The 25510-nt window shown below is 37.5% G+C and overlaps 1 protein-coding gene across 2 annotated transcripts in view; it reads right to left on the minus strand.

Moving 5' to 3' along the window:
- Positions 1-21412, minus strand: part of MYBPC3 (myosin binding protein C3) — a 61785-nt gene extending 40373 nt beyond the window's left edge. Inside the window, exons 1-10 of one of the 2 annotated variants that reach the window (XM_041459719.1) lie at positions 21263-21412; positions 12162-12428; positions 10223-10318; positions 9907-9993; positions 9617-9765; positions 8574-8691; positions 7180-7228; positions 6132-6176; positions 3869-3925; positions 3232-3234 (exon numbers count right to left, since the gene is read on the minus strand). In XM_041459719.1, the coding sequence (XP_041315653.1) occupies positions 3232-3234; positions 3869-3925; positions 6132-6176; positions 7180-7228; positions 8574-8691; positions 9617-9765; positions 9907-9993; positions 10223-10318; positions 12162-12428; positions 21263-21287 (896 nt within the window). In that variant the 5' untranslated portion in view covers positions 21288-21412. The remainder of the gene's footprint in view (positions 1-3231; positions 3235-3868; positions 3926-6131; positions 6177-7179; positions 7229-8573; positions 8692-9616; positions 9766-9906; positions 9994-10222; positions 10319-12161; positions 12429-21262) is intronic. The other variant, XM_041459720.1, reaches the window with a different exon arrangement.
- Between the last annotated feature and the right edge of the window lie 4098 nt (positions 21413-25510).

Here is a 25510-nt window from a genome sequence, read left to right on the forward strand (position 1 = left end):
CAATACGGTCGGCAATGTCTCGTATCTCCAAAGTGGTTTAGCACTCGCTAAGCCCTCAGCCCTCACCAGCACTCACTGAATTGATAGAAGGAGCTGAAGTTTGGAGTGCCTATGATAAGAGCAGCACACTGGGTATTTGCTTTGCCATAACACTGCATCTGCATCACCAAAAAATTTTACCAGGGTTCCTCTTCTACATACCTATCATTTAGTTTGAGGCTGCTACAAATAGTTTCTAGTTTTGCTTAGCAGGAGACAGGCAAACTGAACTGATTTGCAACATAGATCAAGATTATAGATCAAGATTTTTTTTACATAAGCAGTTCTTGGGCTTGTTGCCCTGATCATGTCAAGGAGTGGCTTTCAAATATTTCTAAATACATGTAAGTTAAAATATATAAGTATTAAATAGTAAGTACTATATAAAACTAAGGGCAAATAATTTTCTAATGTGTTTCTAATTCTTTGTACTAGTACAGTCAAACTTCTGTTGAGAAACTGTATCTAAAAAATATAAAATCATAGGAAATAAGGAAGACTTAAGAGATTCAAATATTTTCATCTTCCTTAAGACATTATATAAATATTGGTAGTTTCTCTATCTGCCTACTTATAGGCTTGTCTGTATATACACACTCTATATCTGAAAATTTGCAGGTGGGACCATTCATGGAGATTTCATGGAGAAATATTTTGTGTGAGTTATTTTTAAGTACATAATGAGAAAAATCTTCCAATTTCAAAGGAGTCCCAAAGGAGTCGAATATCTCTCACTACTGAGAAGACTTCCCTAGTTTTTGCTTTAGCTTTTCCATTACTCAGTGTCATCCCATTGTTTTATCTTGCAATACTGTTCTGGTGTATGCAATATAAGAAGTTTGAACATAAGAAAGAATATAATCTCTTCCTAGGAAATACTAATTGTTTAAAATTAAAATAAAAGGCTTTTGAGTTTCATGCAAAATGGGACTAAAAGCTAGAGGCTGTAATTTCTGTTTAGCTGAGTTCTGGAAATGGAAAGAATAAAAGTGTTTCCCTTTGATCAAAATTTTCTCCATCCCAGCAGTCCTTTTCACTATTTTGCATTTGATAAAATATTCTCTTTGATCCCAGAAAGACACAGAGTTTGCCCGGAGAAGCTGTACTCCTCCACTACCAACAGGAACTAAGCAGTGTATGAAAAGTAGGAGAGCACTTGGATTCATTAGGTTTCTGCCCCTCCTCTGCTCTTCTCCCTGATGCTGGGGATCCTTATTCCCAGAGATCACCTCATAGGTTAGCTATGCACTTGGGGGCATCAAGATGCAGCTCAGTGAAGCTGCTGTAAATGGAATATGCAGCTGATATGTTTTAAACGTATATGGAGGGGTTAAAAATAGTTTTGTACATCCCAGAAATGGTTCCTTCCTATCCAGTTACTGTCAACAGATTGGACCCTGTCAGCTGTCACCTCCTTCAAGGTCTCTGCTCACTATCCCATTTAATAGTCCTGTGACAGCTGTTCCCTTCCTCTTCCCAATGACCTCTCCTTGGCCCATGACATCTGTATGTCAACACCAGTTAATTAAATTACAGTGATAGGAGATACAGTGTTAAATGAAGCTCTTTATTGTAGTGAAGCTATTTGTTATAGAATGATCATTACCTGTGGATCGAGGGACAATTGTAAAATGGTGTAAGAAAGCAGCAATGGTAAAAGAATAATTCTTGATTCTGTTTGAGTCTGCATAGCTCTTGAGAGTTCCCCAGCATGAGATCCCTTTTCCTGTTCTGTTTTAGTGAAGAATTATTTCATTCCATTATGAGATTTTATGCCTATCAGTTCTCATTAATATAAGTGGTCTTCAGCCTGAGGTGTGCAAAGACTGAAGAGTCCACAAATTACTTCTGAAGTGGCTGTGAAAAACAACTATAAGCAGTGAATTTATGTTCTTAAATTCACTAGGCAGAGATTTGCTAAGTCAAGGGATGGCAGAAACACTGTTAAAATGCAGTGAAATTTATAAGCTTCTTTTATGAAATCACATTTCTAGTCTAATAAATAACAAATAGTTATATCAATAAATTTAACATTTCTGTAAATTCTGAAGATTGTTACTGCTTTTTTGAGTTTGATTATTGCTCAAAACTATTTATGAAACAAAAGAGAAAGGCACGAGGAGAGGGGCTCTTAGCACCTCATTCCAGCTGGAGACCCTGTATGAAATGATGCAAATATTTTCATGCTGGTTTTCATTTATTTCAAATTTTATAAAGAAGACAAGCAATTGCTTTATGCCTTACGTCTTCTATGGAAACTAGAGTCTGTTTACAACAATTTGGGTTCATGGTGGAACAAGAAACTTAGATATCCATGTCAGCTAGAGAAAGTTTGCTAGGTGTCTTTTCTGTCTGATCTGTCTGTCCCCCTGAAGTGTTCTGCTTTTGGTGTTACTGCAAAGCCGGGATTCACCCATGAACTGATGCCCTGCATGCAGTGTGACACAGGGGCTGTGCAGCATGTGGCCTGGTTTGCCCCACTGAGGTTTGGGTGAATTAACCTGAGGCCATTGTGGCTTTATTGCCTTCTGTAGGAAGTTACTTAATTTTTCAGCATGATCTTGTACTCTTTGTGAGGATAAAACAGTTTTTATAAATAGTGATACCACTGCCTGAGCAGAGACTGAACACAGATTCACAACACTCATCCAAGTAGTTGATTGTGAAAACTTAAACTAAGAGAGTTTAGACTTGCAAAACATGAACCTAAGTGACAAGTTTTTATATAGTTTCAGGTGCTGGAAAGACAGAGTGAGTGGCCAGGGTCAGTGAACAGAAAGAAGCAAGCAAAACTTCATTACCTGTTTGATAGGCAACAATATTATGCAAATGATTTTTCTGATTCTAAATACTGTGACAACAGGTATACAAAGCAGCAGGTTATTGAGAAAATCTGGAAATTCAAGGAAGTTTTAGAACTGGTTGCATGAAAGAAAGTGATGGTTAAAACCAAAACACATTCAGAGAAATACATTGATTGTATGAAATTTTCTTAATTTTAAACTTAAAACTGTTTAAAAGATTTTCTGTCTCAGAAATTAGCAGTCAATAATTTTCTTTCACACTATACAATTTTTATCGTGTTCTACATGTAAAGAAGACAATGATGCATGCATGCATTATTTCAAACCAAAAGGTTCTTATATTCAGTCTGACCCATGCATTTATAATACAATTAAAGAGAAAGCTTACTCTCTGTTGGCAACAGTGGAATCCAAAGCATTCAGATTAAGAGTTTGGTAAAAAGAGAAGAGCATAAGTAAACAGGTTATGAAAATAGATGCATCAAGGAAAGATGAGAATTAGAGAAGAAATTACAGGGGAAAAAAAAGTGAAAGTAAAAGTAACAGAAAGAAATATGAATTACAACTGGAAGACTAAAACATTTGTCATATTTATGCAACATAGAATATCTATATAATAGATAAGATATAGTTGAACAGTGTAATAGTTACATTTAGGTATCTAACAAAAAATGTTGGTTCTTAATAGAGCAGCATTATAAATAGGCATTTTAATCCCCCCCTTGCCTCCATGAAAAGAGCTGCTGGAAACATGTAATTACCTGAGTACAGGCCTTTTCTATCTTGGGAAAGATTATTTTTTTTCTTTTTTATTTCCCCCTGTATAAACCTAGCAGAAATGCAGCAAATGCTGTGTATTTCAGGAAGTAGCCATAATTACCTGTCATGTTTCTTCCATTTAGAGCTGCTTTAGGAAAATGACAAGGATTCTGAGTTTGTGAAACTTTCACTTATTCCAGTTCTGGTATTTCAGAGTTGTTCAACAGAAGCCTTATTTCTCTAAGTCTGTGGATTTTTTTACTCACCTTTTTTTCAGTAGGGAGCTGAAATTAAACTCTGCCCCATCATCATGTCCCTCGGTACTGTACAGTAATAGAAAGCCATAATTAGTTTCAGAAGGAAATGCGAATAGCTTGTGAGACTATAACATTATATAGATGACATATTTTTGTAGGGGAATAGTAGATGGGTTTATAATTAATTAGAATGTGCATTGACATGGAAAGTGATTTAAGCAGGCTCTGTGTTCATATTAATTTGCATTTAGGTTTAAAAATAAGTGTAATGAAATTGTATTTTTTCTGTGCCGATTGGGCATGAAGTTGTACGGGGTATTAATTTGGTCATCATATTGATTTGCAATGTATTCGTTATCACAGAGGTGTTGCAGAAGCTTCCCTCTTTCCTCTGTCTTTCAGGAGTGTGTTTATTGTTTACAGTTGGAGCAGTTTCTTGAGGCTCTTTGTGTTACCAGAATTCATCACACTGAAAAAAAAAGTGTCACATCATTGGTGCCTGGGAGAGTTGAAGGAGGAATTCTGTGATCTGCCTTTCAGTTGGATGTGCCTTTGCTCAACAAGCATCATGGCAAGCAGTGTTGTGGTGAGTTGGTCTGTGAAAACAAGAAGCACCAGGCAGGAGATTTTTGATGTGTAGTTCTGCCCATTGCATATGCTGAACTCAGATGCAATGCACAATGTTATTTTTGGTGTTCTGATCCAGTGGGTTTTAGCTGTGCTTCTGAACATATGTAATACTGACCTACTCTGGAAACAGCATAAAGTCACTACAATAACTTCTTTAGATTTAATTCCTTAAAAAAGGTCATCTTTGCATTCAGAGAGGATTTAGAAAGCCCAAATGTATTTTCTTCATCTCAGCCAGTCTACTATCATCAATGACCAGCTGCTCTTTAACATCTCTGCTGTCTTGAGTGAAAGAATCTGGTGATTACATCTCACAGCATTAATAGTCTTCCAGAAGTAACACCTTGCATTTCATTATTGTTTCGTAAGCAGAATTTTTTCTTTCTAGTTGTACTGGTGGTAGTTGTTGACCATAATGCTGCCTCTGTCCACACACTGTCCTTCAGAAAAAAACCGGTCTGTCTATAGAATGTAAATCAAAGTGTTGGGAAAACTCAGTGTTGCAGGAACAAGAATTTTTAGAAATAAGAAAACAGCCTCAACAGAAAAATGATGGGCAGTACTGTTATTTTAACAGTACTGTTAAAAAAAAAAAAAAAAAAAAAAGAAGAAACAAGTGCAAGCTTCTTGTGCTGCTGAACAATATAAGGTTAAAGAACAATTTAGAGTCTGTGTAATTTGAAATATGCTGTGAGAAGAGACTTTTTAAAGAAAATACTGGTTTTACATCTTGGATTACTTTCAGAATAGTACAGTACTGGAAAGGATAATTTCCTGGGTATGAGGCTCAGACAGAGAGGTGTGGTTTTGGCCCTATTTTCACAAGAATTTGCATGTTTGCAGGCATAAAATGTACATAAAAATAACTATTGTAATCCCAAATTTGGAAAGGATTTCCTGTGAGCAAATATTCAGTAAATCAGGTCTACAGCTAGGAGAATAACTATTCACCTTATTGTTTCATAAGTGGTAGTTAAAGTTTCAGGAAAGGACAGCAATCAAGGTTTAGCTTTTTTGAAGAATAAGACTAATAATTGCTTTAACATGCATATAGTTAAATCTAATCTCAGAACTCCTGTTTTTGCTATAGTAGAAAACATTAGGAGCAAAAGGCATAGAGTGAAAAATTTAATGATAATATGATAAGGAGTGTGCCAGGAAACAACAGATTTTCAGTTGTGTTGGTACATTTCTGTGAGCAACAGCAAGTTTAGTCAAAATGTGCTCAGTAGAGAGGAAAATATGTAAAACAGAGAGGGCAGACATGCATATGATTTAAAGTTACTTTTTTTCTTCTGACAAGGGTGAGATGTCACTTGCCAAACACATGCTCTTTCTCTGGATGAATCTGCCTCTCACTGAACTACCAAGCTACTCCTTTATTTATCTGTTTTTATCTATCCTTTTATATTCTTATGTTTTATCTTTTTAATTTTTCTTTTTTTTTGTCTTACATTACTTCTTATTTGTATGTATTGAGCTCATATAAATACTACAGATTACAAACAGTGATTTATTTAAAATTTAAGCTGCATCTTAATTCTGTGGGCTTGTTTTTTGTTTTTTTTTTTTCTTTTCTTAAGCAGAGAGAGACAGTTCATTGTAAGACTTGAGTTTGTCTGCTGACACAGTCAGTGACTACCTGAGAAAAGCTGAAGTCATCCGTCTCCCCCCTCCTGCTAGGCTCCTGAGTGAGGGTATCAAAGACAAAGCTTCAGATTTAAACAGTTCAGTTCAAAATCTGGCTTCATTCTTACAGGAGAAACTGACAATCTGAACAGCCTGAAGCTGCTCACACTGCACTCCTTTCCAACTGATTTGGAATTCTTTTAATTGTGCTAAGAAAAAGAGAAACTCTCCTTTCACTGCAGTGAAACAACACAATGCAGTGAGTGGCCACTATTTCACAGTGAGGCTGGTGAGCAACCTACAGATGGACTTAACTGTAGACAAATTCTGCTAGCCTTGTTTGATTCTTTGTGATAAATGTTAGAAAAATTCTCATCTAAAAATAGGGCTTATAGAGAAATACTCAAAGAGTTGCCACAGATGATTTGTGTCCTTTAGAGAAATAGATGTCAAAATATTCTTGTTCTTGTAACTTTTCAAAAATACATACAAAAACTAAAATAGAAACTTATTTATTGTTGCATTACAGAAAAAGAGAGCACATATTAATGTATAACACTAGAAAAAATCCAACCAATTTTGTGAATCTTTCATTAAGAGAGATATCAGAAAGTATTGATATACTCTCTCCATGGGGGGAGATTGGTCTTTTCAACATCAGCCTTTAATATCTAAGACTATGTATAGTTGAGTTTTCACCACTCACAATGTCATTGTCTTCATTCAACTAATACAGGTATAGACCATGAAAACAGACACAATCAGAATGCTTGCAGACCTGGAAAAAAGATGCTGAAGTTCCTGTTACAATTATACACATTATGGATGGCCTAATTGAAGGCAAGCGTGATTATTACACTAGCACAAAGTCCAAACTCTCTTAGGTGATTTCCAGAAGTTCTGTAGTATTTTAATAGTAGAAATATTTTCTTAGTAGACGTCTGTATCTTTGTGTTTGTTTGTACAACAGCTTTGCTTTTAGCTAGTTTTATCTGGGAAAGTAATGAATTCCACAAGGATGTGCAGCCTGATCTAGACAGGTTTCTGCTGTGCGTACTCACGTGCGGCGAAAGGCAGCTCGAATGTCCAAGTCTCCACTTGCAGGTGCTTCTGATGTGACAAAAAGTAATGAAGAAAAATGGGAAAGCAAGTCAACAAAATGCAAAAATACACAGCTATTTCTAAACTTTTCCTTTGCCGACATTTTTAGAAATAAATTCTTGTATTGTAAATTGTGATTAATTGCCTATGAAAGATTAACACATCATCTTTAAACATGTATCGCTAATTAGCATTCAACATCCAGTGTTTTTTTGATAACTTATTTCTGTCTTGTGTTTCATAATAACCTGGAGCCTGATGGACTATTTTACCTCTTGCTTGTCAATTCTCCTGCTGCAAAATTTTAATTTCAATAGTGTCTTCACAGAGTATTTAAACCCTAATGAGAATATGACTGGATATCCACTGAATACTATTATTAATAATAAATTATAATCTATCCTCTGACAGCAGAGGTAAATTCCTGGAACTATGTAGGAACTATTCTGTACCTCTGTACAGAAACTTAATTGAGGATGTTGTATAGAGACTATTTTATTACATTATTGGCATAAATTGGTGTGCTGCTGCTGCTGAGAGAAAAACTGTTCTCAGTTGCTGCTCTGAAGTCTTATGAGTCCTGTCTAGTGAAACTACCAAAATTAACACTGATGATCAAATAACTTAATAAACTTTTGTCTTAACATTAGGTTCACTGGTAGCTGGACACAAGTTAATGTTGCAGCCTCTTCAACAGAATTGCTGAAACCAGAAATGGTCCAAACATTCAGCTCTTTCAGGCAGTCCGTGCTTATACTCTTTTACTTAAACTTTTCTACACTTAAGGCAAATTGATGTTGAAAAGTACTTCCTTTTCAATTTTTATAAACTTTTCAGTATAGCACTTGTGAGGGTGGCACCTTGCATTAAGTAAAATGAATCATCTGCTCTTAAAGCAATTTTATCTCACAAGGTGCTTCTGTATGAGTTGAATTTATTTATATAGGAAGGAAAAAGGAATTTGCAATAGTGTCACATGTCTAAATCTATCTTTTTCAAATATCCATTTTTAGTACTGAACTTTTGCCAAAATAAGAATGAAGTTCTATTCTAGTGGAATTAAACTTCATGAAAGAATGAATCTGAAACCAGAATAAAGCCAGAGAAAAGGTGGCCAGTTTTGCATCTTTGTGTGTGCTTTCTTTAAGAGCATGACAGTTCTGACCAGAGTGACAACAAAATGGTATTTCTAATGATCCCAATCCCATTGTCTTCTCTAGATCTTCAGGTCTATACTTCATATTTGTGCTTGTCTAGTAACTATTATGTACCAGAAAGAATTGGTGGTGGACAGGAAAAAAAAATACCGGGGCGAGAAGATAAAAGAATAATAGATGGAAGGAATTCACCTTACCATTGACTGTCAGGCTGAAGTTAGAGCTATCAAACTTGTCCTTGGTAGACACCTCACATCTGTACCCTCCTGCAAAAGTCATGTTCGCTTCTATGATTTCCATTTCAAAGGTGTACACCTAGAAGAGACACCAATGATACAATAATTAAGTTAGAAAATGAAATGGTGAAACCTGAGAGAGCGAATTCACGAAGAGAAATAGACAAAGCATGAACTAAGTCTTTGTGTCCTTTTAGAACTAAGAACCTCGTGAGTGTCCAACTCATTACTGTAACAAAAAATTACCTATAATCCCCACTTCAGTAGAAACAGCTGCAGAGTGCTGTCAGTACAGGTATTCCTGAGGATACAAAGATAGCAAACTCTGCTGGGGCATACACTAATTGCATGTGCATTGGAAAGCAATAAAGCTTTCACTAAGCAGTTTTAGCCTCTTCCCAGACCGTATGCAGAGCACGCCAGAATTCAGTGAAAGGAGTGGCTCATGTGGGCGAGCCTGTCCAGTTCCATCCAGGAGAGGGTGGTAGTGGCTCATGTACCACAGAGGAAGCAAAGTCGTGGCACAGACTCGTGTTCCTGCTCAGGTACCTTTGGACAAATTTCTTGGAAAAAATGGGTCTTATTCAGTTATTTAAAGCAGTCTAGACAAGCCAAGAGAGCAATCAATTCCAGCACTAATAGCAGAATGATTGACCTATTAAGACCGAGATAGACTATGCTTAAATAGCGGTCTGATTGTTTTCTCTTAAATATGCCAAGTTTCTTGAGGGGAAGATGAAGGGAATCTTGCAGTAGAACGTGCAAAACTACTCCCCCAGACCTCCAGATATTTTCTCATTTCACCATAGATAAAGTATGCAAGAGTCTGTATGTAGAGCTTGTCTCTTGTTGGTGTGGTTGAAACACAGACTTCTGTGGATAAGTACAGCTTTGTGTGTTGCTTTGGGTACCTTAACATCAAAACAGTCATATTTTAGTTTATATTTTCTTAAGAGTAAAGATTAGTACCTAGAAGACTGAGAACCCTACTCTGCTAGTTGTACCTTTGTGTTTCGATCATAGCTGTCATGTAGCTGGAGATGTTGCCCCACTTTGCTTCCCAGGTCCATCCACTTTCCTTTGAACCATTTCACTGATGGCTTCTTCAGCAGGCTCTCACCTGCAACTTTGGCAGTGAACGTGATGTTTCCACCTTGTAGGAGAAGTAGATTAAAGTAAGATTATCAGTTATGTTTACCTGTTGTATCACTGCTGTCATTCTATACTTGGAGAGCTAATAGTCAAGCAACAGGTACAGTTTACAAACTTCACTTGACTAATATTTTGCACTCACCAACAGTAACTTCTCCATCCTGTGGTCGTGCCACAAAGAGCCCAATGGGGTCCAGAGGTTCTTCTGGTTGTGTCTCAGCAGATGAAACTGCAATAAACATCATAGTTACTATTTAGATATTTTTTGCATCAAACTATATAGAGAACTAGTTAATTAATTTAAAGATTTCTCAGTAGATTTCTTCTGCCTCTGAGATTCCTTATTCTTTATGGTCTGCTTTCATCTACTGTCTATATCTCACACTAAGAAGTGCCTGTGGATGTTCTTCCCTTCTGCTAATGAACCAGACTTGATGTCAACGTTAATTCTCTGTTACCTTCTGTGTTTTGGCTGCTTTCTGCTGGTGGAGCAGGTGACTCTGAGGCAGCTGGGGCTGGAGCAGCTTCTGCAGGAGTGATTGTCTCACTCTTTTCTGGAAATGAATGTAAGCCAAGGTTAGAGAAAGTCTATTTCCTCTTTCTTTTTGAAGAAATTTTGCAAAAGAACAGGCTTTAATATATTTTAGGAAATGCAGAGAAATTAGCTGTTGTTTCCTAGAGCTTAGAGGATGTGCTGGAAGCAGAAGGGGCCCACTGAAGCTGGATGATGAGGCTTTTTCTTTTGCTGAGCTCAGAAAGAACTGATGCCTGGTTTTTAAAATTCTATAGTCTTGATATGTAAAAACTTGTCAGGTGATGAATAATGCTATTATTTGTTGCAAATGTCAGTAAACTAAAGTAACTACTGTCAGTTTCTAAACAGAAAAGGTAATGAAAAAGGATGTAATTCTTATATTCGTAAACAGTTTGCTTATTCATGAGATTTTGTTTAATGATGCTGTTGGAATGTAATATTACAAAGGCTATTGTTGTCTGCAGCTTGGAAAAAGCTCTAGACACTGCTAGTAAACAATATGGATTAAGTATTTTAAAAATCCATCTGTAATGTCTTCCCCTGGCTTATGGAAATTTGTATCCTCTCAATTAAACCATGACCTCAGAGACAAATTTAGGCAAATGCATTTGGCACAATGGAGAAGACAGAATTGTCTGAAAATGGAGTAGGAGTGAGCAACTGGAGCAGATGGAGGGAGGTAGAATTTCTTGAAATAGATCAGTTGCAGCAAGATATTTTTTCTCTGTAGGTAGTGGGGCCACTTCCAAATAATAATGGGCAATCCATTTCCTCTGTAACATTACAAACTCTACTCCACTGTGCTCCATAGCATTATTTGCAAGTTTTCTGCCTATAGCAGCCTCAACATGGAACTAACCTGAAAGGCAATGAGGAAAAATGTAATGAGTACAATATGGACCAGTTTGCTTTCAGTATGAGATAGTCAGCAGGACCACATTTCTGCATGCTCTGACAGCTGTCAAGTTGTCCTAATCCATACCAGGATTTTCCCTTACACATAATCTGCCATGCCCTGTCTTTGCATACGGAACAGGGCATTTTGAAGCATGTTAAATATTCCTCCATTTTTTTTTTTAGCTGACCAGAAGGTCTCACAAGGTCTCATCATGATGCTAGAACAAACAGTGATAGCAAAGAAACAGAAAGTATATAAACAATCTGAGTTTGAGGCTTTTCACCAAGTTAAAAAGCAAAATGTCAAATACCAGAAGTGGTAAATGGATACAGTTTTGGAGGGGAAAAAGGGATATGGAAGGTCAAAATGTTTCAAAAAATGAGTGATTTCATCTATCCTAAGCATCTTCAGGTACTTTTTCATGAGAAAATTCCAGGAAATTTGACTCTTTAAATTTATTCCCAGGAAAAGCTTGAGAAAGTTTTTGAAACTTCCACATAACTGAGACAATTTTGGGGAATGTATGAGCTTCTAGAAATATTACAGTATAACTTGTGTTTTGTCAATTGCTACAATTTTGTATTTAAATTAAATTATTATAAGAAAATTCCACTTCTAAGATCAGGCATCTTAGTTTAGGTCAGGGTGAGGGTTAGATTAGCTTTGCTTTGCTTTTCAGTAGCTAAGTGTAAAAGCGTGACAGAACTCTAAAGAATTGACATTTCCCCTATTATCTCTTCTCTGTGGACTTCTGACACCTGGAAAGAGGTGTCTCAGCCGCTGGAAATGTATTCCTCAGCTTAATATGAATGAACAGTTTCAAATAATTGGGCAAAACAGAGGTATTGCTGGTAGAGAAATTTTACAGTGTTACAGTAGGCTAATTTCCATGGGCTTTATCTGTGAAAGTTCATGTGGGACTGGAAATACTGATGAAACCAGAATTGCATAGCAAATGATGTACCTGCTTCCTTGACCTTGAGTTCAAATTTGACCTTGGAACTTCCAGCTATTACAGCATATGTCACATCATCTTCTTTTCCTACATTATTGATTGTCAGTGAATGCTTGTTGCCTTCTGTCTTGATGACATATTTTTCACTTTCAGTAATTTCTGTGCCAGCTCGCTGCCATTTCACCTTGATGCCAGACTTTTCTGTCTCTGCTTCAAACACAGCTGTGTTTCCGGCTGTCACCTCTGTTGTCTTTGGCTTCTTGGTAAATGCAGAAACTAAAAAAAGAGAGAGGGCTCACTAAAATCTGTTTTGCAGTTGTGGCATATCTGGTGTAGTCAGCTGTTGTGGCTGCAGCAGCTGTCTCCTTTCTCTCCCATCTGCCCATGCAAGTTATAAATTACAACACTTTCCACAGAGAAGTTGTGGAATTGCCTTTGAGTTTATCAAGTTCTGTGTATGACTGAGACATCATATCACCTCCACATTGTCATGAAATAAAGTGGATTTTCACCTCACTTTCTGTCTTCCTCTTTCTTTTTCCCCATATTGAGCACTGATTTTTCATAAGTGAATGTTTTGGTTGATGACAAGATGTCATGGAATGTATTCTTACATATCTAGCTGTTTACATTAATTTGCCATGCACTTTCATCTAGAATTATTAATTTTGTCCTAAAAGCTTCTTAATACGGTTGTTACAGAGGATCAGGATCTGTTCTTCCACAACACTGCAGTTTGTGCAGTAACCTGTGCCCTAATACACCACAAGGAATTAAAGGCTCATCTTTAGTCCTTCTGTTTTGACTGATCAAGGCTTTAGTGGAAAGGAATTCACATTCCTGTGATGACCCTTGTAATTCATTCCAGCTAAAATATATCAATTGTTGTTTGCATTCAGGAGTTTACTTCAGCATTAAAAGTTGAAGTACTTGCCTACATGACACTCTACAACAATTAGTTTTCTAATTACTTTCAAGGTGTAGATTAAAATATTTCCTCACTGTGTCAAGAAACATTTAGGAAGCTTATAAGGAGAATTAATGACATTATTAATATATAGGGTGAAAGAGCATAAACCAAATGATGTTTTACCTCATATGCAATCAAAGTAGCACAGCAGAGAGGAAACTGTAAGCAAGTAATGAGTATCCTAATCTCTCTCAAGATTAGGTTTTAGGTAAGTAACTTTTATTTTACTAATTTCTTTAACCTGATTTATTTATTTATATTTATTCATCTTTATTTTGAATCAAGTTTTTAATTTCATGCTAGTGTTTTTTGTCTTAATCTGTTATCATTTGCTAATTGCCATGAGCTATGTTGATGTGTAAAAATACCAGCAATTAACATTCTGATTCATACACTGCATGGTTTTTTGTGCATCATTCTGTCATCTGTCTATTGACTCACCCCTGTATAACTACACTTTTATAAAATACTAGTAATTTCATCACATCTAATTTTATCAGTCACCTCTGTGGCAAATTGTCTATGGCTCTACTCCTCTGGCAGCCACAAGAGCTCTTCCAAACAACACAACAATGGTTATAATTAGCTTTGAACTTTTAGTTCTGCTTTATAAAAATGAAAGGATCATGACATGAAAATGTTTTAAAAGAAAAAGCTTATGTTCATGTTCAAACAGATGCTTTATTTCATGTAAATGATATATTATTAATAATACCATCTATTCTTTTTATAAAATCTCTATTCCTGTAGCATGTTTTTAGACTGCATGATTTAGTTGACTTGAGTGGAGTTACATCTGCAAAGATTTCATCATTTTCATTAAAGGCCTTTGGTCAATTGTATTATTGTCATAATACAATTCATGCTTCTTGCATTGTTTTACAAAGGATTCGAACCTTCTTAAGCATCAGTTAAAATATGAACTACAAACACTTTTAGAATTTCGTAAAGATTGAATTTTGCTTTTCTTCATTATATAAAAACCAAAATTACATGGTTTCAATTTCTTTTCTTCCCCCCCCCCCTTTTAAATTTCTGCTGAAAACATAATTTTAGTTTTCAGTGAGCCTAGAAAAGCCTTGACTGACCTCCTATTTTATTCATCTGCATGGTTTCCTTCCCTGTTAAAAGTGTGGGAAATTTCCCCTGGGAGTGGAATGTTCCTGCATGCTTATTATTGAGGTTTTTTTCTAATCTGGTGCAACAGTTCTTTAAAAATATAGTGCTTTGTAGGATACAAGACTATGTACTGCAGTGTCGTACAGCGTGCTGCCTGTTACCAGCTGCACACCTTTAGGTACCTTCCTGCACTTCTGTAAATAATGCAGCAGGGTAGGGTGTGCATTGATGCAGTGTATCCTGAATAACTGCAGGAGGGTTGCTGCACAGCAGGCTGGACATGCAGGATTCCAAAGACCTGCAAAGGTGGCCAGGCTGCTGCACAGTGGGGAGACAGGTCAGTTCTGGGACCCACTCCACTAGTGACTAGCTGGCTCCTTTCCCTATGATTCTACAGACAAAGCAGCAAAGAGACCTGTTTTCAGTCCTTGAGTGCTATTATCATCACTCTTCTATTTAAGCACAAAAGAATCTATAAATATATTAATTACCTAACAGCAAAGTGATTTGTAAAGGTTCCAGCCTACAGTGTCAGTGTTTCATGACACGCATACTTGGAAGTAACTCTGTGATCTGCTGCACACCCTGTAAAGTGATTAGGTTTCTTACATTTGCTTTGTAGGTGACTCAACAAGAACAAAATTGTTGGCGAGAACACAGTGAGAAATCTCTACCCCTACATACGATTCTGGCTTTAGGAAATCTAAACACATGTGCAGAAGTTTATAAGTAAGACTCTTTGTATTCTTTCCCCCTTTCCTGCCAAAAGACTCACTTTCGTTCCAATTTAAAATGATTGTGAATATTTCTGGTAAGTACAGAATTGGAAAAGCCCAAAATCTCCCATGAGAACAAAGGCCTGCAAGAACATTGTTGTGTACCCACTTTTTCACTGGTAGAGGAGACATAGGTTTTAATTGAATCTTCTTCCTGTACTTCAGATTCAGTCAGTGCAGGGCAGTGATTTCTCTGTATCCAGCTGTATTCTTTTTCATCTTTCACTGCTCTTTTTGCAAAGAAAGACTAAAGATGTAGGGCTGGAGATTTTACAGGAAATAACTTTGCTGCAGAAGAGATTGCTGAACAAGCATGTGAAGAGAATACCTTTTTTTTTTTTCCCTTTTGGGGAAGAAAAGGGGCTGCTTAACAGGATAAAGAGCTCAGTCATTCCCCACCCCATCATTGTGGCTGTTACTTTAAGTAACATGTAAATCCAAGTTGACCAGAGGTTTTCTTTTCCTCATGCAGTTACACCAATGTAATTCAGGTATTTCCTCATTAGGATTACTCCTAAACACCACAATCCAAAACTTCTGTCCTGAGAACCACACTTCTGCCTGCTTTTATCAGAAACACATTCCCCATCTGACAGTCTCTCTCACTACAATGTTTGGCTTCTACCCTGATACACCCCTCTGAGTTCTATATTTCCATCCCATACTCTAAACACTCTCGAATATCTCGATGAGGCTGTGGAAAACCCAATGCCTGTGACACCTCTTGTGTAATGCTGTGTCAGCCACTGACAGATCTCAGACACTGTCCTGTGTTTATCCAGAGTCCAGGTGCCCAAGAGTTAGGAGCCATGGGGCTGGGGCACCTGATGTCCTCTGCTGCTCGCTGTTAACTCTCTGATCCCTGGTGTGTTGTAACCCAGCACAGGGGGAGAGAAAAGTGACATTAGTACTAGCACAGCATGGCACTTCTGGAGAGAGAACAGAGAGCCATGTGAGTTACCAGTGCTGATGAAGACAGAAAGTGTTGAAGGTGCTCTGTGTGTTTAGTGGGGATGGAATTGGTGTTGCTGTGGGGATTTAATGGAGGGAGAGAAGACGGACATTAAGCTAATAAAAGAAAATGAACCTGGGGCCACTTTGTACTAACCCATTTTTCAACACTTCACCTCTCATAACCCAGGCCTTCCTAATCACTTCTAGCTTCCATAATGCAAACACACTCACATAACTTCTGAGTGACATAAACCAGCAGATTTTACCCCAGGCAGAAGAGGAAACAGCTGTATGTGGTCTGCAGTTGTCTTGCAGAAACTTTTTGGTGGTTAAGGCTGCAGCTACCAGAACTTGTGTCCTCTAAAATTCTCCAAACACCTAAAGATGTAACATTAGCCACAACACTATGTATGTTAACACAAGTTACAGCTTAACTGGTCAGTAATAAAAACCCCTGTTTGGAGATCTGTGATCAGATTGCTTTTTGAAATTTTACTGGTAGGTCTTTCAATCAGGAGGATGAATTAAAATAAACTACATTTGCTGTGGCCAAATTAAACGATAATGAAATAATTTCAGTTCCAAACCCAATTTTCTGTGATAGTCACCTAAATAAAATAACAAAACTAGTATTCTGCCTTCATTCTGCTGCCATTTATTAAATCTTCATGCTTTCTCCTTTACTTTCTGACCTGCTTTAAAGCAATGTCCTTCTAACATCCATAATCAAACAAGTTTACTATTATGAATCAAGTCTTTTTCATACTCTCCTATGCAAACCCCAAGAAATGGCTAAGCTACTACCAGGATTCCTATCTATTGTACTAATAATTGTTTCCTTTGCTCTCTTGTTGAACTATCAATCTATTTACTGGGCTTTTATTTTATGAGTGTTTTCAGGCAGAGACTGTTTTCCCGTTGTCTTTGTACAGCATTGAATTGTTAGTAGGTAGCTGCTAAGTACTGTTGTATCTCTAATAAGAATAAAAATTAATATTAGAAGCTAGAAGAGCAATTCTTATTTCATTATTGTCAGAAAAAGTGGAGGTAAGGTGCATATTAAAATACTGTTCAAATTACCAAAATAATTTCATTTGCTAGCAACATTCCCTAAATAATCTGGCTTAGAGTCACAAACATCATCTAAAAACCTATTCTTGAAATACTGGAATTTCAAAGTATGTGTGAACTGTGTGAAATGAAAGTGAGCAAGAAATGTGTTTTCTACAAGAGTGGTTTTCATTACACAGAGTGGTAGAGGAGAATGTGTTTTAAATGACATTTTCAGATGATATTTCTGCCTTTCTGAAATAAAACCTGTTAAAGGTATAAATACTTGAGAAGATTCTAATGTATCTGGTTGAATGCAGATGCTAGAAACTGCAGCAGAAATTTGTGATGAATGAAATTAGACAAAATAATCACAGGTTTCTCCCACAAAGCTGAGTTATCTTATGGCACGTTCTCTGTATTCGGTGTTAAAATATGTATTGGTCAAGATATTTAAATAATATTACAAAAGCAGTATTAACTTTTGGAATTATTTTATTTGTTAAGACTTCATGTTGAAAATTTATCTTTGCTTACACTTGGCATGTAGTTTTGCTTCTGTATCATTTGCTCTTCCATTGTGTTAAAAGCCCAGCTGAGCACAAGCAGACTGCAGTAATGGAGCTTGTAAATGCCTTTCTGGGGAACTATATAAAGATGCTGCACATTCCTCAGTCAGGACCTAAGTGGCTTCTTGCAATTACAAGCTTAATCATTCCATGATCCAGAAGCTATTGAAAGACTCAATCTTATCATTCCTTGCCTACTTCAGCAGCTGAGATTGCAAATTCCTGCAACATGAGCAACAGGCGAGGAATAGTTTCACTAATCAGTCACCTCTCTCTCTCTGCATCCATCACACTTTCTTAAAACGGGGATAGTAATGTTCAGCTTGGTTTGAATCTTAACTTACAAAAGAGGAAACTATGTCTGTATGGATGTAGGGTTTTTTCTGCATTCCTGTGGTGCATAGAGGTTTGTTGCAATACTTTGTTGTGCTAGGTGCTTGCAAATGTGAAAGAATGATCTAATATTCAAACTAAAATTCTGCAGTTTACTCTTCATTATGCAACATTTATTATTATTATTATTATTATTATTATTATTATTATTATTATTGCCTCTGGGTACTTACAAGTTATTTGTAAATTCTTGATGAAATTTCCTAATCAGAAATGCAAAATCTAGACTCCTCAATCTATAAAATATCTGAGTAAAAGCTGACTGATTTTAAGAGAAGGTGAGTAATATAGACTTCTCCTTTTCCAGCTATAATAAAGCACACACTTCCCATTAAGTCCCATTTATCTACTAAATTTGGTGTTTAAAAAGCCAACTATTTCCTCCTAATGTCATAAAATATTGTTAGGGAAATGGTTGGGGGTTTTTTAACATTTCTGAATTTTCAGAACAAAAAAAAAAAAAGATCAAAATTTTCCAAACAGTGAGCTTTTGAACAAGGATAAACTATGAAATGTTTAAATCAAAGGGAAAAGAACATAAAGTTTCTGCAACAGAATTCTGCAAAAAGTGGTGCTTTTCAAAGTTTGATTGTTTGCTCTGACACTAAACTCTTACAGGTCTTATAAATAGTGTTGCTCTTGTAGATGTGTAGATTTTCATGAATGCTAAGACAGTTCTTTTGGCATTCTTGAAATAAGTAGGGAAGTGCTTTCTCCTGAAGTATTTTAGTTGGACAGTTGAAAGTGAAAATGTTTGTTGGAAAATCTACTTCACCACACCATTTTAAGTTTAATGGTTAATTTAATGATTTTTTTTTAAATTTATTTTTGGTGGGATCTTTGGGGGGTTTTGGTGGGTGGGTTTTTTTTGTTTATTTGTTTGTTTATTTTGGGTTTTGGGTGTTTTTTGGTTGTTATTGTCTGTTTCTTTTTACATGTTAAAAGCCCTGTTAAAACAGCAGATATAAGCTAAATATCACTGATCATTCTTTGACATGAAGAATTTTCTTTTGCCTATACACCAGATGCACAGATTTCAGTAATACCAACTAGGGAATTTGGGCTCTTCAGTACTCTAACTATGTGGTGTGTGCAAGGCAGGAATTGTGATTTATCCAAGTGTGAATTGCCCAATGTTTTTTTGGCCCTCCTGAGATGGTGCTCAGCATTATCCCATCTTGAAATGGCTTGAACTGTATAAACAACATGAAATAGAAAACCAAAGGGATTAGTGTCTCCTGGGAGACTGAGAAGATCCTCTCCAAAAGTTGTGGGGCATGTGACTGGTCCTGTCTCGGTCAGAGTGAGTAACAAGAGCTTTTCCTCCCCCCGCTGTGATAATCCCAGTGTTTGGTCTGGTTTGTTCATAAGAACTGTGTAGGACTAGTGATGTTAGACACCTGTTAGATTTCTCTGGAGAAATAAGTTGGGATAGAATTTCTCTTCACCATTAGCCAGCAAAAGTGGGCATCTTCACAGAGACACTGTCTCTCACCCACAGAGAATGAAAATGTTAATTTAAAGGCAGTAAAACAATTAGAAATCAGAAGTCATAATGACAAGGTCACTGTCAAATTTTGCCTACTCTGTTGTATTTCTTTTTGTCTGCATTCACAACGATTAAACATTTCAATGAAACTTAAAAATCACGTGACTTTAAAAGCAGAATATGAGTATGATTTTCTCATTTTTGGGGTGATTACTGAAATTTTGCAGCTTATATTTTCAAGCTTTTGTCTACAGTTACACAATCTAATATATATTTCTTTTTTATATACAAATCTACTTTCATTAGAAATGGCAGCCTTATGAACATGAAATGATGTTATATTTGCAATGCAATGGAAGGATTGCTGATAACACTGTTGCTTTAGGGGAACACAAAGAATCTTGCTGGAGTTAAGCATGCTTTGGTGCATTGCAGGTTATAATGGGGGAGTCTCTGGGTGTGTAATGGGTCTGCCTCTGGTAGTGGCTGATCTCAAATATTTTGGTCAAATGAAAGTTCTTAACAAGTTCTTCTTTTGTTATTATTCTTATTTTGTTATTTTGTTATTGTGACCATAGGAGATTGTCTCAGTGGCCAGACTAAGAGGAGACCAATGGTTGCTCAGGCCTTTGCAAAGCACAAAGGCCATTATTAATAAGTCTCCACAGCTGGCACTGACTAATTCTAGAAACTGCACATTACTAAACATGTGCACCTTGTAGTGTACATTCAGGTAGTGGGCATTCCAGGTATGGCCTGGCATCAATGAAACTCTAAAGTGGAGAATCCCAGGTTTAGTACAAGTTTCTCCAGGCTTGACTATTGAATATGTTCACACTTGACAAACAATTATAAATTCAGCTTTTGTCAGCCTTTTTTCCCAAAGTTGTGGATGCAAAATGCTCCTGAGGCATCTTCCTCTGCAGGTGTCCGGAAGTTAGCTGTCTCTTCCTTTTCTTCCCAGGCTCTCTTCCTCCTCAAAACACCAGACCCACTTCACCTTGCACCCCATTCTCGGCCTTCTCTATGTGGGCAGCACCTGAGTGATTCCTTATTTGAATATTTTAAATTAAAACATTCATAAATCTGAAATATTTTCCTGGCATTTTTCTCTGTGGCTCTGTGACCTTGGCTTCCTGAAAAGGGCTAGTAACCTTCTGGCTCAAGGGGAAAGGATGAAGGAGGGCAAGGGAAAAGAAACTGCATGTATTCTTCCCAGTACAATGTTGCCTTTTTTTCCTAGAGTTCTGTTGTCAGTGGTTGAAAGAACTAGAAAGAATAAACTCTGACCAGGTACTGTTTGCTTTCATTTTCATAAAGATATCACTCACAATAAGTGCCATCAAATTTTGGCCATAATACTTCTACAAATTGTCAGGGGAAGAAAACCCCAAACCCAAAATAAAAGCAGGAGGGGTTTATACTTTTTAACTGTCCAATAGAGAGACTACAAGACTTTATTTATTTTTTTTTTTCAGACTCCTAAAGGTGACTAAGAAAGGAAATGAGAAATTAAAAGCATCTGAGAATTAAATGCATTTCACCTCTATTTTTTCCTCATCCAAAGTCTCTTGAGAAAATTCTGTGGCTGAGGGTTATCAAAGCAGTTAGTGGTTTCTCTTCAAGATCACTCAATATCTCTTACATTTATAACTTAATAAAATAAAATTTCTTTTTCTTGTCTATTTATTTTTTTCCTTTGAGGCATCTCATTTCCCTGGAATACATAATCTAGTCACATTTTTCCTGTCAAGCTGTTCTTAGTTTCCTCTGTCAGTTATGATCCTTACCTGTTTTCTTTACAGGCTCTGGCATCTTCGCTTTGTTTCTGGTGGAGCTCCCAGCTGCATCTAGAAAGCAGGGTACGAGTCACCCAGGAATGTGACTGCAGGGCTTTTGAGACCCCCTAAAGAACCACTGGATGGGAGCCCCCATCCTGCTCCTCCCCTTTGATCCCCCCCTGTTGTCGACTACGGCACCTTATCAGCCGCAGGACACACTTGACAGGCTACATCAGCTGGGATAAATATAGCCAGTTCCAGGAGCCAGGGAGCTCAGGCCACCCAAGACTGGCTACCACGGGTCTGTTGGTATAAACCAGAGCACACTGTGATGCTGCACATGCGTGCAGTGCATTTTCCAGCTCCAGCCGTGTATTGCATGAAGAATTCCAGCACTGCCATGTTTACAGCACATGCAGCAAACTAGATCTGATGGTTACATCCCCTGTGTGCTGGTTCCTGCTTACTCAAAGTGTGCACTTGCTTACATTCTTACTACTTATTTCAGTCTTTGTTATTGTCATAATTGGGTCAGAGCTGAACAGCCCCTCACAAACTGGTTTTCTTGTTTCTTTTTTTAGCTCTTCAACCCAAGACTGTATTTGTAGAACTAACTGTGAACTTTAAGGAAAGAACTTTCTTTTGCAGAGACACTTACACAATACTGACATTTGCAGTCACAAGTAGAAAGCATGACACTACTTAAATAGTTTTAGTCCTCCCTCCCCATCCACCCACTTGATCCAGAGCATACGTTTCTTGATAACTAGCAAGTTTTTTTTCTTCTTCTTTTAAATATAATTTTAAAAATAGTTCCAAGGTTCTGTTTTATACCACTAAGAGTTTCAATTTTGCTTAATCATATAGAAAAGATCTGGGGTAAAATCTCACCAGAAAATTATTCTTGTATGGCCATTTCATGCTCCAATCATTGCTTCTTATTTATCCATATATTTATCATATGGCAAAAGAGTAACTGTGGACAATCATTCTTTTTTTTATCATGATGGTTTATCAATTTTGAGTTTTTAGCTTTACCAGAAAAACTCTGGAGGCCAAACATTGAGCATATTTTAGCCCCCACTAGTATTGACAGAATAATTTTTAAAAAAAGAAATGGTGTGGTTTTCATTTTTTCCCCTGGCTTTACTATCCTGTAAAAACCTCATTTTTAAATGATTTAATCTTTTGGCATGGAGCTCAGAATAGACCAGTGTGCAAGCAGCTTATCAGTCACTGTACTCTGTGTCTGTCTTCCACATCTGACTCTCGCAGTAGGCTGATAGCACAAATGTGAACATGCAAGAGACACTGCTGATACTTCTCCTGATCTGGGGCCAAATACTTCCTCCCCTTCCCTTGAAGCAATTTTTAATGGATGAGTGAGGAAGGTGGGGAGGATGTTGCCCGTGTTTATTTTCCATTGCCTGTGTTTCTGGTGGAGCACAAGTTACCATGATATGTATTTGGCTACTGTCTTGTGCCTGAGGTAGTTCACTGGGAGTCAGGAAATCTTGGCTATTTGCTTTGACTTGAAACCTTTCAAAGGACTTGGGTCTCACTTCTTCCCCCCAATGAAACACAGCTATGAGGATTTAATCTGATGCAGGGAAATTATCCTAATCCAATAATAACTTCACAGATTCTGTGATTTTTAATGTTATTTAAAGTAATATGTCAAATACATTGCTATGTTCAAGACTGAGAAAAATGAATGTTTTTTCTGCTATTACACATTAGGTTACCAGGTGGCAGCATTGTTGTAATAGTAAACTTTTTTCTAGCATTTTCTATATTATATTACATTATATTACATTACATTATTTGACTACTTTTAATAACAAAACTGCTATGCAAGTGAAACTTATAATTTCAGTGGCTACCCTGACCTAAAACAGATGTGTAGTTGATTGTGATAACTACTTTCTAGTGCACTGCAACACTAGATAATTGTTTAGCAAGTGTGTGAAGTTTCATCCTGTATTCAAATGAAACCAGTGTACAAGAACAGTGAAGCAACATGTAATAATTGTTTCAGGGCCTGTGCTTAAAAAGTGAGTGAGAGGGGAAATTCTTCCTTGTCAGAAGAATTACTCTGAAATTATTACTCTGTGCTTCAGACAGTGTCTTTCACCACATAATTCAAAATCAAGTTCAAAAACGACAGAATTTGGTGGCCTGCAGTTGACAGGCTGTGCGATTTTAGACAGATGCACCATGGCTTATGCAGAGAAAACCAAGGATTTATTATTTATAGCCAAAGTTAACAGCATCTCCTTCTGAAAAGACTACCCAACTTCTTATTAAAAGGCTATGTATTCAGGTGCTTGTGACTCTGCCCAAATGCAGCTATCCAGGCAGAAATACTTTTCTATTTTGGGCCTCTTTTCCTGGTAGTTTCTGTCATGCCATTTAATTTCTTGTCTCTATGTCTGTTTATTTCCTTCTCTGCCTCTTTGTTTTGTGTCATGGAATTACCACCTCCTCAGTGGCTGCAGGTTTGCTGCTGTGAATGGTGGGGCTGGGCAGAGCACAGGACGCACCCACTGAAGTGCTCATAGAATCATGGAATATCCTGAGCTGGAAGGGATCCACAAGGATCATCAAATCCAGCTCCTGACTTGGCACAGGACAGCTCCAATATTCACACCAGGTGCCTGAGGGCATTGTCCAAACCTCCTTGAACTTTGGCAGGCTCCTGCTGTGACTTTCCTAGGAGTTCTGTCCTAGCACCCACCCACCCTCTGGGTGAAGAATCTGTTCCCAATGTCCAACCTAATCCTCACTGTTTCCTTTGAGTTTTTGAATCACAGAGTGCTGGTGTGTACAGTGCAAAGCCACTTGACCTTACTGACAGAACTTGAGTTTGCAGGGATTTAGGAGATTTGGGTAATGCTGGTCCTGCTTATTTGAGCTTTCCTCTGCACAACCATTTTGTATCCCTACCCTTTGCACTCCATATTTGAGTTCTTTCTGTATATTTGACAGCAACTTGCATTCATTTCAGGGATGTTCTTTTAACTGGCTTCATGATAAATAACCTGAGTTGCTGCATATTCTAGACTGTGGGGAAAAAATGCAGTCTGCATATGCTCAGTGAGAACTTTCTACATTTCTTCCTCTGAAGAAGTTTTGTTTGTGCCAATGAGGTCCAGTGCAGGGGTCAGCAGAGTTTTCTATGCATTTATGTGAGGGCTAATGTGGGACTTGGACTTAATCCAGACACTGGAACTAAAAGCAAACAGCCTTTGTGTCCTGTGCTCCAACCATTATCTCCCTCAGGCACATCAAAATAAAGGGGAGAACCCGCAGGGTTGCGGGGCAAATAGTTGGAACTTCAGAGAGGGAAGGGATCACACCAATTTGAGTGGGAGGAGGAAATAAAAATGTGTGATTGAAGGGCATGGATGGGGGGAGAAAATTGGTTTTTCTAGGTAATAGGGAGGGATTTGAAATAGATTCTCAAAGGACAAGGATATTAGATGGGAAGCTGGGATAGAAATGGGGCGGAGGGAAGAGAACTGGTGATAAGACTGAAACTGTAAGAGGATGTGGGATGGAAAAACTATAAATGGCTGAACAAATAATTTGGAACTGAGAACCATTCACATAAAGAGAAGCATATGTGAGAAAAGTTGGCCTGAGAGGAAGCAATGAACTAGCTGGGCAAAAGTTGAAAAAGGACGTTGAGAATAAAGCAGTTGGAATCTACTAAATAAGGAGGCATCTACTGGCTGAATCTAGGCATGGAGAAAAGCTGAACAAAGCTGGGAATTGATAGCTCAGGCTGGCAGAGAAAGGAAAGCACAGTGTGAGTGAGTGGGATAAAAAGGGGGAAGGGAATATCTAGAGAAGAAATCTAAAATTATGCTTCTGAAAGCAGACACCCAAAACTCAGAAACTTAGGTAAATCTAAAAGAACCCAAACTGATTTGTGTAAGCAAATGCCCAGCTCAGCACCCAAACATTCTTGACTTTGCATAAGGCAGAGGAATCGAAGCATTCTGCACAAAGGCACCAGTGGTCAAAGGGCTTCTTCTACCTAAAGCACTGCTGCTCTGCTGCTGGGGAGTTAAAACAGAAGCTCAGAGGGAGCCCTTAAGGCACAGAAACTGCATTCCTTCCTACCACAAAGCCGCTTCCCCAATCCTTTGCATAACCTTGGTCTCCCCAATACCTCCTCCCACCCTTCTTTCTCCTCCTCCACCTCCTGCTAACCCTTATCTGCTCCACCACATCCTCATTCCCCTCCTGTCC

The sequence above is a fragment of the Pyrgilauda ruficollis genome, unplaced genomic scaffold (assembly GCF_017590135.1).
Source record: "Pyrgilauda ruficollis isolate IOZ18807 unplaced genomic scaffold, ASM1759013v1 scaffold14, whole genome shotgun sequence".
In the NCBI taxonomy this organism is placed as follows: Eukaryota; Metazoa; Chordata; class Aves; order Passeriformes; family Passeridae; genus Pyrgilauda; species Pyrgilauda ruficollis.